The sequence below is a fragment of the Tachysurus vachellii genome, chromosome 14 (genome assembly GCF_030014155.1).
Source record: "Tachysurus vachellii isolate PV-2020 chromosome 14, HZAU_Pvac_v1, whole genome shotgun sequence".
NCBI lineage: Eukaryota > Metazoa > Chordata > Actinopteri > Siluriformes > Bagridae > Tachysurus > Tachysurus vachellii.
In genome coordinates, this window is record NC_083473.1 from 11,043,238 (window position 1) to 11,055,321 (window position 12,084).

Genomic DNA, 12,084 nt, shown 5'->3' on the forward strand with positions numbered 1-12,084 from the left:
AAGTCTGAGGGTTTTGCAGATGGTCTTTGTCCACTGATACAGAAATGAACTAAGCGCTAGAACAGGACTGAGGTCATATGTTGTGCTGTTCACCGCTGTGCCTGCCTCGCCGTTTCCACTGCCAGTTAAAGTGTGGCGATTTTACTACATCTGTTAAATGTTTATATGAGCTCATTATAAGGAAAATGTCAGTGTAGCCTGCATTCGATTAGTTGAAAGGTGCAGCGAGAGCAGGTGGAGATCTTACTTTAACAGTCGGGGTTCGCAGTCTAGTCCTGGTAGTAGCTGTCGCGCTGTCTGTCGCACGTCATCGCTGTCCACTAACAGGCTGCGGCGGTGCTCTGCATGTACAATGGCCACACGCATCCACTCCATGAGAGGTGGCAGCAGGAGGAAAGGCCTGTGTGAAAGACAAACAAAACATATGACAGATAAATGCACTGGCACGGTATAAATGACGTGAGTGGATACAGTGTTCTTCCTCTTCCTTTCTTTGTCCAGGGCAACATTTGTGGACTCAGTCCTACACTCAAGGGTTCCTCAAAGGTTCTTAAGATGGGGTCTACTTCCTCTTCACAGGGCCTGTACTTCCTCTTCACAGGGCCTGTATTTCCTCTTCACAGGGTTCTGTATTTCCTCTTCACAGGGTTCTGTATTTCCCAGGACAAACTGAAGAAACTTTTAAGGAAATGGTTGTACTTTGGATGCTGTAATGCTTGCTACATTATCGGGGCAAATACACATGTATTGATACAAATTGATCCGCAATTTGTGTTTCTGAGTTTTGAAACTCAATTCAAACAATACTGAAAATACAGTATACTTAAAGGACTAATCTCATGAGTTTCATGAGTGGCTGTGAAAAAACCTAGACTTGACCTTCATTTGCTCCAATAGGGAAACACTTAAAGCGCAAACCATTCACTCCATTTGAAGCCCTGTCTGGCTACGATCACTCGAATATTTAACGAACTCTTATGGAACCCTTTTGTTTTGGGGTGCCACAAAGTTTGGGGTGCTACAAAGACCACAATTTCTCCTCTAAACAGCTGTTTCATTAATGCATCTTGAACCTCAAAAGAACTTTCTGACTTAAAAATCACTGACCGCACCTTTAATCTGTGTTTGGCCCACCAGGCCTTAACGTTTAAAACTGGCCACTTTGTACACAGAGACTGAGTCCAGGCTTTTGCAGGATGGACTTTGTCTTTCAGCACTCGCACACATCCTAATACTCACAGCTGCTACTGCTCACACTCCTCAAACACACACACACACACACATACACACACTGACAAATACAGTACACTCTCCACGTGTGTGTCTTCTTTTGGACACTTCTGTCTAAATACAGCAGGACTTGACTAGAATAGTGACTACATTGTGCTGAAAGGATGAATGAGCAGAGAGACAGTAAAGCCAGCAGCAGGATTATAAATTACTTGTGATTTAAAACAGTGTCAGTTATGAAGAAAAATCTGATGCATAACACTGTAAGAAATATATACATGAAAGGAAAACAGGGTCAAATATAAGAACACCGCAAAGGAGAAAACACTTCAGGGAAGTGTATACAAACTTGAAATCTATACACGATTAGAAAAGTGCATTGTTTTATTTTGAAGCCGTTTGGATGTGAAACTTGTGCATGCGAAGTGGTGAAGCTTCTTCTCTATAAGCTATTCAGTACCGCAGTGGCGTCTGTGTGCCACCAGGGGGAGTCTTTGGTTGTAGTCCTTACTGAACTGACCAAGAAAATACTGTTTTTATTATTTTTGGACGTTTTATCCATTTCATATACAATTTACTATTACAAAAGCTATTGTTAATATGTTTTATGCTTGGACTTGACCTGACATTTATAAGTTTAGAAGTGCAGCTAATTTTCCCAGAATCTCTGGAGCAACGCGTCCATCTATTGCTGAATTCAGTTCATAATGGTCCATTAAAGCAATTTCATCTTTGAATGACCTACAGAAAGGGTTCGTATCTTACTAAAATCAGGGTAGATAAAGCAGAATCAGGCACCCAGGCAGGACAAACAAAACAAGGCTAGAAGATTTTGAAAGGTGAGCTTTACTACATAGCAGTAGAGGAGTGGAGCTACTAGGTGCTGGGTGAGAAAAAAAATCAAGATGTTTTTCAACATTTTACAAATTCACAGTATTTATCATCATTTACTATCAATTGGGAAACAGCTTATACTTCTGGTAAAAAAAAGCCTTAGTGGAGATGATGCAACCTTTCAACAGGACACACACTAGAGTGTGTAGTGCATTGAACAGTGTGCAGTACATGATTTGGGACACACCTAGGGAACTATTTCAGAACATCACAACCTGAAAGCCAGTAATAGTGATTAGTGAAGGTGCAAAACCAGTGATCACTGACTTCCTTTAGTCTGTATTAATTAACTTCACTGCCTAACTCAATATTTTTTGTTATATCACTGTAGCTACCAGTTTTTAAGCAGTTTTTAATTCTGGGTAAGAAAAAGCCGTGACTGGTAACACACTGAAGCAGCAAGAAAAGGAATTAGATTTTTCCACCACTTTAAAAGGAATCGATTTGGAACTGTAGTTAATGTGAAAACAATCAGTTTTCTAGCTGAAACGTACAAAGCAAAGTATCCTGGGGTTCAAGTTTTAACTGTTAATTTAAAAGTGTGTACAAATGGCTTCTGTGGACGTTTCACAGCAAACGCTTTCTCACTCTGGAACAGGTTGCATGTTTTACTGCCTACCATAAAGGGACACTTCGTCCACAATGCTCATGGTGCTAAGCCTTATTCTCTGTATTAGTCTTCACTCTTCTATCATTCTGCGTGTAGGGTTTTAATTGTAATATTTTATCCAGCTCAGTGCTGAATGGCTCATCACCTCACCTTTGTCCAACAGTGAAGATCTGGATCAAACCCCAGCACTACTCAAGGCTGGATCAGGTGTGTAGCAAAAGTCATGATATACAATCAACTTCACCCTTCTCTAATCCTAACATCAGTCATTATAAAAAAATAAAAAAGATGTTTTAAAAAAAGAACGCAACACCGGTTTGCCCTTCAGGAGGAGGTGTGACAGCAGGGACATGTGAAACTAAGACTAAGAAGACATATGCAAATGAAGCACGCAGGGTGGAACGAGCTGCTTATTAAGGAAGGAAAATATGTGCGAGGGAGATGAGTCCTATCAACAACAACATGCAGAGACACATGAAATCTATTCTTAGATGATGAAAAAAACTGAACAGAACAGAACAGTTGAAATAGTTTACAAGTGGGTAAAAGATCCAAAGAGAGAAAAGATAAGCTATAGGGAGAGAAGGCTATAGGAAGTAGCTTCAAGTATCTTTGTGTCCGGTTAAGTTGTTAAACTCGTTACAGCTTGCATAAACATTTCTGACTTTCTATCTGGAAATCACGAATAATAACAGGAAGCATTAGACCGACGCTAGGTTTCCCAATTGAGTTTCTAAACTAATTCAAACAAACACAGCCCTTTTATAATCACAACCCTTTAACCCTTAAAAATGGTAAATAAATGGCTGTTATTAGAACATGTTTATACCGGAGCGTGGTGGCTTAGTGGTTTACTTCTTAGTAAGTTTGCTTCACACCTTTGGGATTGGGGGTTTGATTACCACCTCTGATGTGTGTGTGTGTGTGTGTGTGTGTGTGTGTGTGTGTGTGTGTGTGTGTGTGTGTGGAGTTTGCATGTTCTCTCTGTGTGCCAGGGGTTTCTTCTGGGTCCTCCAGTTTTCTCCGCTAATCCAAAGACATTTATAGGCTTACATATATACATTTTCAGCCGCCTTTATCCAGAGTGACTTACATGTAATCTTATTTTCTACAAATGTGTAGTAGAGAAGTAAGGGGCTTGCTTAAGTGCCCAGGGATAGCAGCTTGGCAGTGGTGAGATTTCAAATACATGCCCTTCCGAGTAACATTCCAACATCATAACCATCTCTAAATCGTTTGTCATATGTCCATGGTGTCCTCTGCCACTTGGAGAGACTCCAGGCACCCTGTGACCCTGTGTAGGGTAGGTGCTACAGAAAATGAACGGATGGATGGATGTGGATGTTTGTACCAAGTGTTCCCTTGTTCCTCTTTGCTGAGTTCGATACCTAACTCTTTGTAATGGTTACTTACATCTTCAGCAGTGTCTTTATCCTAATCAGTGTTGTGGTGGAACATGAAATCACCCCTACACTACAAAATAAGGAACCCTATGTTCTAGTGGTCTACATTAAAAAAAATCAATGATCTCTTCAGATCTCTGCTGAATTCTCTATAATGTAATACATTACAAAAAACCTGTGAGTGTGTGTGCTGAGGATACAGTGCGTGCCATGTTGATGGGTTATGTGTGTTTTAAATTGGTCCCTAATTTGACCGCATCATCTGGAAAAGAGTACAATGGTTTGCTTGTGTGTGTATCTCTGTGTGTGAGGGTAAAAGATTGAAAACAGCGACAGGCACTACTGGAACCATCGGCCAAAACGAGCCAGCATCCTGCCAAAGAGGACTAGTGCTTTTCCATCTCTAAATGCGATTATTGATCCCTCAAAAGCTCTCAGGCTTGGAAACAACTAATCTGGATTTGGCTTTGGTGCAATAAAGCTACTATGTTAAAACCTTTGGCTTCTTAACAACCCCACTAACACACTCTCTCTCTCTCTCTCTCTCTCTCTCTCACACACACACACACACACAAACACACACACACGTACACACACACACATAGTTTTGATGAATAGTCCACTCTTGTGACCTGCTCCTATCTGAATGAAACACAAGCAGTGTGAAACTCGAGCCCTTCCAAACACTTCTAACCTTTGCTTTGTTCACTTGCCACAGGGCTACAATGCTATACATGCCGGCCGTGCGTGGGCCCCTGGTGCTCTCGCTCGCTCGGGCCCTGGGTCACACCTCAACTGCGACCCTAGCATCTGATTCTAGAGCTCAAGTTCAACGCCTGAAAACTGAGTTGGTTCCGTGGGCCACATCAAAGCCTGGTCGAGCACAGGGCTCTGAAACCGGAGAGTTCTTCATGCTAATTAGCCTCTCCTGCACTCACACAATGTGTGGGTAATGGGGCTGTAGTTGGGAGCAGGTCACACTTCAGATGTGTGACTGTGATTAGACCTGAGCCACAGAGACCACATGCTCTGCATGCAAGCTGGATGTTTATAACGTGTTATAACAGCTTTGAATAACATTTTTCTGAACAGAAAGCTTCAGATGCTTTCGTAGCTCTCGACTTCCCCTTTTTCCCCTTGTGCTCTTAAATTTCATGTGGTTTGGCAAAACATGAGGATTAATCCTAGTGTTATTTTTTAACAGAATGAGGAGCGTAGATTATTTGCTTATAGTTAAGGCTAGACACAAACAGCCCCAAAAAAAGTTGTTCAGCCAGATCCTTGACTGCTGACAAAGCTCCTTTAAGTTTGTTCTCTCAGACGTTCCTGAAGCATGAGGCGTGCTTCTCCATTCGAGCTAAAGCTTTCTGTTACTGTTCAGTCCGAACAAGGGCCTCTCGTAATGGCTTTATCCTATTCAGTATAATGCTCTCTCTTGGATTTATTGATTTGGTTGGAATAAAATCAAAAAACAGTCTTGGGTCCTGAGTAAATATCTGCTCTCAAATTTCTTCAGCAGAGTTTTGTAACTTCTACACGTGTATTGTAAGTGTGAGAGCAAATGCTGGATGATCCAGGTCATAAATAGCCCCCAGCTGTCGATTAGCTCCCATCAGGCTGATGTCTACACTGCCATCATTCTGGCTGAACTGTCTTCTTAATAATGCTATGGATCTCAAATGTCTTTGATTGAATTGTTAAGAGTTAGATGTATTTTTCTTTTTATCCGTCATGTTGTAACATGTAAGTCTAATGTACTGCATGGTGGGGCAGTGGGTAATGCTGCTACCTCACAGCTCCAGATTTCCTGGTTTGATACTGATCTCAGATTACGGTCTGTGTGCAGTTTCGCCTGCTCTCCTATGTCTGCATGGCTTTCCTCCCGGTTCTCTGCTTTCCTGTCAGCTCGTAAAACATGCTGCTAGGTGGATTGGATACTTTCAGCAGGCCTAGGTGTGAACGAGTGTATGGACATGAGCGTTCACCCAATCCAGGGTGTGTTCCCGTCTCGCACCCAGGAACTGGTTCTGGATCCAAAGTGGTTTCTGTAGATTGATTAGTGTCTTTCAGATGAGCTTAACATGATCTTGTATGAGATACCTGACTGAAAGGTAGATAGGAGCTGGATCGATGTGGCAGGAAACTCATGATAGCTCTCACCTGAGTCTTATTAGTCTGAGGATATTTAGGCATGTGTCTTTATGTCTTTATCCAGTGAGTGACAGAAAGAGGGGGGGAGAGTGAGAGAGAGAGAGAGAGAGAGAGAGAGAGAGAGAGAGAGAGAGAGAGAGAGAGAGAGAGAGAGAAAGAGGGAGTGGGGGGTTTGAACAGAGCCGTGTGTGTCTGTGCAGAGTAAATAAAATAGCTGAAAAGCAAAATTAAAGAAAGCCTGTTTGAGTTGTTCCATGCCTGCCTCCTGTCTCCTCAGTCTTGACCCAACCCAGGAAAGTGTCACAATATCCAAACACATATCCAAAACATGGAGGTAAAGCACAGCCAGGGATCCCTTCAGATATAAGTTAAGACTGAACTGACACTAATCGTATGCTTCAGGCCATCATTAAGCAGATACTGAGATTAGGTTTATATACAGCACTGAAGAAACCTCTACTGTACAAACCTGATCAACAAGCTGCACCACAAGCGTTATTACGCATTATGGATTTACATACAACTTACATCATATTGTAAGTGTGGGATCTAAATGGATGTTTTTGCAGTCACACACACGCACACACACACGTGTGTGAGCTGAACGTCTTTAGAGGCAGACCGGGGTTCAGTGTGTCGTCTAATAATTTCAGCCTCTCATTCAGACATTGACACTTAGCACCAAGAGCTCCTCCTCACCCCCCTGACCCCTCTCTGTCTGCCCTTTTCTTTTTTTTCTGTCTTACCCTCCCTCCACTCGATAACAGACATGCACTTTGCCTTAGGCTGTTGTAAAAATCTGTGTGTCACAGTAACCTCAAAGTATGACAGGAAGACCCTGAACAGTGGCGTTACAATCACTGAGCTGTGTCAGGACCACACAGCATGCAAGAGAGAGAGAGAGAGAGGGAGAGAGAGAGAGAGAGAGAGAGAGAGAGAGAGAGAGAGAGAGACTGGCTTGAGTTTCAAACAAAGTTTAATACCTTTTTTAATAGCACTAGAAGCACACAGGGAAATCTGGAATAAGGAGGCAGGCTGAGTTGAGGTAGTGCCAGGGGTGAGCAACTGGCTGCTTTTTATTCTACTACCACACACACAGAGCAGCTTTGCTGTAAATCTCTCCTGGTGATGATGGTTGTGTTATCGCGAAGATGTCAAGCTCTTTAAAGTGGGCTGCTGCTTTACCTTTACTGTTTTCCACTGAAGTTTGTTGTTTAGACTGCGGTTGCTGTGCAGCACTGAAATCGGCTGCAGCTACAGTAACACATGTTACACTCTGGCCTGAGCTCAATTATCTTACATTACGTGTGCGTGTGTGTGTGTGTGTGTGTGTGTGTGTGTGTGTACGGTTTCTGAGTCGTTAACAAACAGCACGCAAACGCTAACAATCATAATCACGACCATCAAAGGATCACAGTCTTGGGCAGTCAGGCATCAGTCACCTAGTGTAATCATACATGAGGAAGGTGAACGTGTGCAAGCTGCTTTAGTGATTCCATTTGGATTCAGATTCGGCGAAGGTGTGCGCTTAGGTACAACATGCTTTGTAATTAGAGTTAGGATTTAGGGTTTAGAGTTGGTACAAATGACAAGAAATGTACACCATCTGGAGCCTCTCTGGTGTAGTAATCTGGAGTCATTAAGCTGTTCTGCTGCTGACAGGTTAATCCCAGGTTTTTTTTGGGAAAAGCTCTCCCATTGTGCTCAGGGATGAAAACCTTTTGCTTCTTCTCTTAAGGAAAAAGAGCAGATGAGGCACAATCTGCTGTAGGGCCTCCTCTTTGGCCTGACACTACCATCCTTGATCCTATTGTTGCTCCTCTTTAAAACTCCCAGAGTAAATGTCCAAGGAATCTGTGCGAAGGGTTACGCCGAGTTTACCTGCTTACACCGCTCATGCTGCTCTTTTTCTTACAGCAACATGCACCGGCACGTGCTGATTTCACTCCGCTGTATGTTAAATGAAAAAGTTTACCAGAGTTGAACTTGGAACAGTACAAAAGCTTGGCAATGCCGGAGCCTATACGAGGCAGTGTGAGAGGAGCTACAGGCTTTTACATGAACCGAAACATGGTTATCACTGTGCAAAGCATGTATTTTACTTAAAAACAGTTTCAAAAACTATTTTTGTCTGTGTATTGTATCGTATTAATATTCTATATTTCATTGTATAGCTCTTTTTTTGCTATTTTTATTGCTGTGTTATTTAATTTTACTTTACTTTTAAATTATGTTTTTGACTATTTTTATTTCGACTCCATTTTTATAAGCCGGACAGTTGTGAAAAGCATTTCACTGCACTGTGTATGACTGTGTATGTGACAAATATTTGAATTTGATTTAAATCTTTTGATGGATTCTGAAAAGAAAGTATTGTTAGTGTACTTAGCTCAGAGTAACCAAGCACAAGAACAATACTGCACCCCATTCCATGGATTTAAAATAAGAACAACTGGGTGACAAACAACATACATTAATTCCTGCACAATTTCACTCTTTTGTCCAGTCAAATGTTCAGAAATGTTGAAACTGAAGCAGGATTTTGATGAGAGGTACTCAGCCAATAGGATATGTTGTAGGCGGGGCTTCAGTCAGTCACACCAAACTAACCAGGCTTGTCAACACAAAGTACAAACATGTCACCTCAAATCATGCTTATGATGGACTTTAAATGCTGAAAAATATGCATTGCCTTACTTGAGTCAAGTGCGTGACTGCACATTTCTCCACGTACGGGACGTCGTCTGTACCTACCGTACATTCCACCCGAGCGGTAAAACAAACCACCTCAGAGAGAACCCTGCTAAGCTCATAATTGGATGAAGTCCCACAACAAAGGCACAGAGATGAGGAATTAAGGAGCTCTTCACAGCTTTACTATATCATTACCATCTCTAAAATCTCCTTTAGGCTATGTGGTTTCTCCCACTTCACATGCATATGAATAGGGCCATCAGGTGTTAATTAGTGCAGCCTGAAGGGGAAGAGGTGCTCTGGGACCTACCTCTCTTTGCTCAAGGCCATTCTGGGTGGCTCCAGGTTGGGATTCTCCATGGACTCCATCTGAGGGCAGCGGAGGAAGTAATAGAGCGTGTGCAAGGCGTCTGGAGACCAGGAGACGTGCTGCTGGCGGATATGGCGAGCCGGACTGGCTCCGACCCGCACCGAGCCCAACCGCTGCATGTGGTGCATGGCCCGTGACACCAGATCACCTGAAGAGAGGGAACAGAACATGGGCTCAAATCTGCGACTTCATAAATTATATGCTAAAAACTATTCAAATATACTACAAATTCATCCATCTATACTTTATACTCTATACTTTATACTCTATACTATACAAAACTCTTGAGTTTTGTATAGCGCTTTTAAAAATAAACATTGCCAGTAGTGGAGACAAAAAAAAACACCCTCAGATGATATGAGGAAGAAACCTTGAGTGGAACAGGACTCAAAAGTGAATCTATCCTCATCTCAGCGTGATTCTAAATCATTCCCTTCTATAACTGTGTGCTATATTGCAAAAAGGTGCAATCTGTAACCAGGAAATTCATTCTAGTTTTAACACGAAGTTTATCTGGTTGAAGTTATCAACTGTTCACTAATGGAGGCTTGAGTTCTATACACCAGAGGACACTTGAAGATTCTACACTACCAGCATTTATATATACACTTAATACACATGAGAATAACACACATTGCTGAGTAAAGAATTATTTTATTTTTAGATGTTAGTTCCCACTTTGTCTAAAGGACTATTCGGAATAAGTGATTTCTGTGTGTGCCCCATGTACACTTGACTGTTTTGTGTTTATAGTGTACTAACCAACTCGAGGTCACATGAACTGTTGACGTTGACACTGTTGCTGTCATTCCGAATTGTGTGTAAAATGGGTACTCAGTAAGTTGGGTACTTATGGAACTTATTCCTTTGGTAATCTCCAAATGCAGTCTATACATGTAGTCTATACTTTACCTGAGCTCGATGCCCAATATTCTACCCAAAACATCTAGATTTCTTCTTCTACATTTTGGCTATATTCTGTTTCCTTGTGGTAAACAAATTTTCATTGGGAGACAGGAAAATAGCTCTTTTTTGTGTCTTTCCACTGAAGAAAAAGTTCAAATCATAGTTTCTAAATAGGTTCATATATTACATTTTGTTTTTTAATAATGTGTCAATTTAAACAGGATATATTCAAGTTCTAGGATTTGTTCTAATTTGAACCCGAGGTACGTGCACAGTTTATACATGGATGGTATATAAAGGAAATAAACTTTATATGTATTACTGCTGGTGAAGTTGAGAATATTTCCGGATGAGAGCATTCATCCGTGTAGCTGTCTTTAGTTCATTAACCCTGTCTGTTTTCACCTAATACATAATGATAACCGAATAACAACCGGATGCACCACAGCTCTTTATCTGACCGCCTGCTAAATATGGACTGGTGCTACAGAATTGAGTAAGTGCCAGGACATGTTGATTAGATAAAAAGGAACAAATCCAAATAAGGCTAAGTGTTCATCTTCCAGTTGTCCCACCACACTGATTACCAAAATCTGATTCATCAAGCAGAATAGGTTAGGTATGTAAAGTTAGCCACTCGGTCTAATCAGAATTGATTCAATAAGCAAGACGGGAAAGCTAAGACGACGGGCCTGACGCTGAACCCTTCATAATGCAAACTGAAGCTATGAAGCATAGTCGGCTACAAAATCAACACAACTGCACACACCCAAGGTTAATTTCTTCTCCTTACTCTACATACTGTTTGAGTCCACATCCAAATTCCTGCATTAGCAATCGGAAAAAATTCAAATCCCAAATTATTATTTTTTTCTTACAGCTCTGGTCCGGACCGTTCACAGCGACAGAGGATGAGTGTCCGAGTTCTACGAGACAGTAAATCTTACGAGCAGTAAATCAGGCCCTGGTTAAGGAACCACAGATGGACCATGAAAAGCATTTTTATAGATCAAGAAACAAAAAAAAATCACAAAAGAGGCAATTAATGAGCGCTAGGCTACAACCCACGTAGTTTCCCGTGCGCAGACGGTGTGGGCCGGCTGGTCTGTTTGTCAGAACTGGTAACAATCGTTTGAGGTAATTATCCCATGCTTATTTTAGGGCCTGAGTGTGTGGGTTGGGAGAAGGCGGGATCGTCCATTAGAAGGCTGAAGACCCCACTTGTAGCTTAAGGAGCTTCTTTGTGTCCTAAGGTGGCCTCTAAAAGGCTCCTGGGGGAATTCTGAAGCAATAGGGAGGCTGTGCTGGGCCTTCTGTTCACAATTATTTCCTTTACTCTACCATATTAGATCAATTCTTTTGCTCAGACGTAATACCGGTTGAAATGTGAGGCATTTCCTGTCCCAGCTGTCTCACCAAGCAACAAAACATGAACACACAACAGAATGGTGCAAGATGTTGACAGTGACAAGAATTGTATTTATACTTTAAATCTAAGAGGAATAAGTTAAATTGGTGTTTTTTAAGTAATTGTTTATCTGTATCTGTTAAATCTTAAAGACTTTGAATTGCAGCTATAGCAGGATTAGGAAAAATGTATATATTTCTAATCCATCTTCATAAGTATATTCTTTAATCATCAATGCATCTTTTTGCAGTTTATTTAGAACTGCTGTCCTGCTCAGACATTGTCAGGAATGCTGCTTAGCATGAACCTTACTGAGCACTGTGAAAATGTTGTGCATGAGGAATTGGGATTCAGCCGTTTATTAAGCAAGTATTTCCATTATGACATAAATGATGTACTACATACTGTACACTTACAC

The 12,084-nt window shown here is 41.5% G+C and overlaps 2 protein-coding genes across 2 annotated transcripts in view; one reads left to right on the forward strand and one right to left on the reverse strand.

Annotated features, from left to right (window-relative positions):
- thg1l (tRNA-histidine guanylyltransferase 1-like) overlaps nucleotides 1-12,084 on the forward strand; it is a 427,208-nt gene that overhangs the window by 395,542 nt on the left and 19,582 nt on the right. The window lies entirely within an intron of this gene.
- The window catches only part of abtb2b (ankyrin repeat and BTB (POZ) domain containing 2b), a 47,673-nt gene that overhangs the window by 9,288 nt on the left and 26,301 nt on the right, over nucleotides 1-12,084 (reverse strand). The window contains exons 3-4 of the mRNA XM_060886642.1: nucleotides 9,293-9,500; nucleotides 248-400 (exon numbers count right to left, since the gene is read on the reverse strand). Coding sequence (XP_060742625.1) covers nucleotides 248-400; nucleotides 9,293-9,500 — 361 coding nt within the window. The remainder of the gene's footprint in view (nucleotides 1-247; nucleotides 401-9,292; nucleotides 9,501-12,084) is intronic.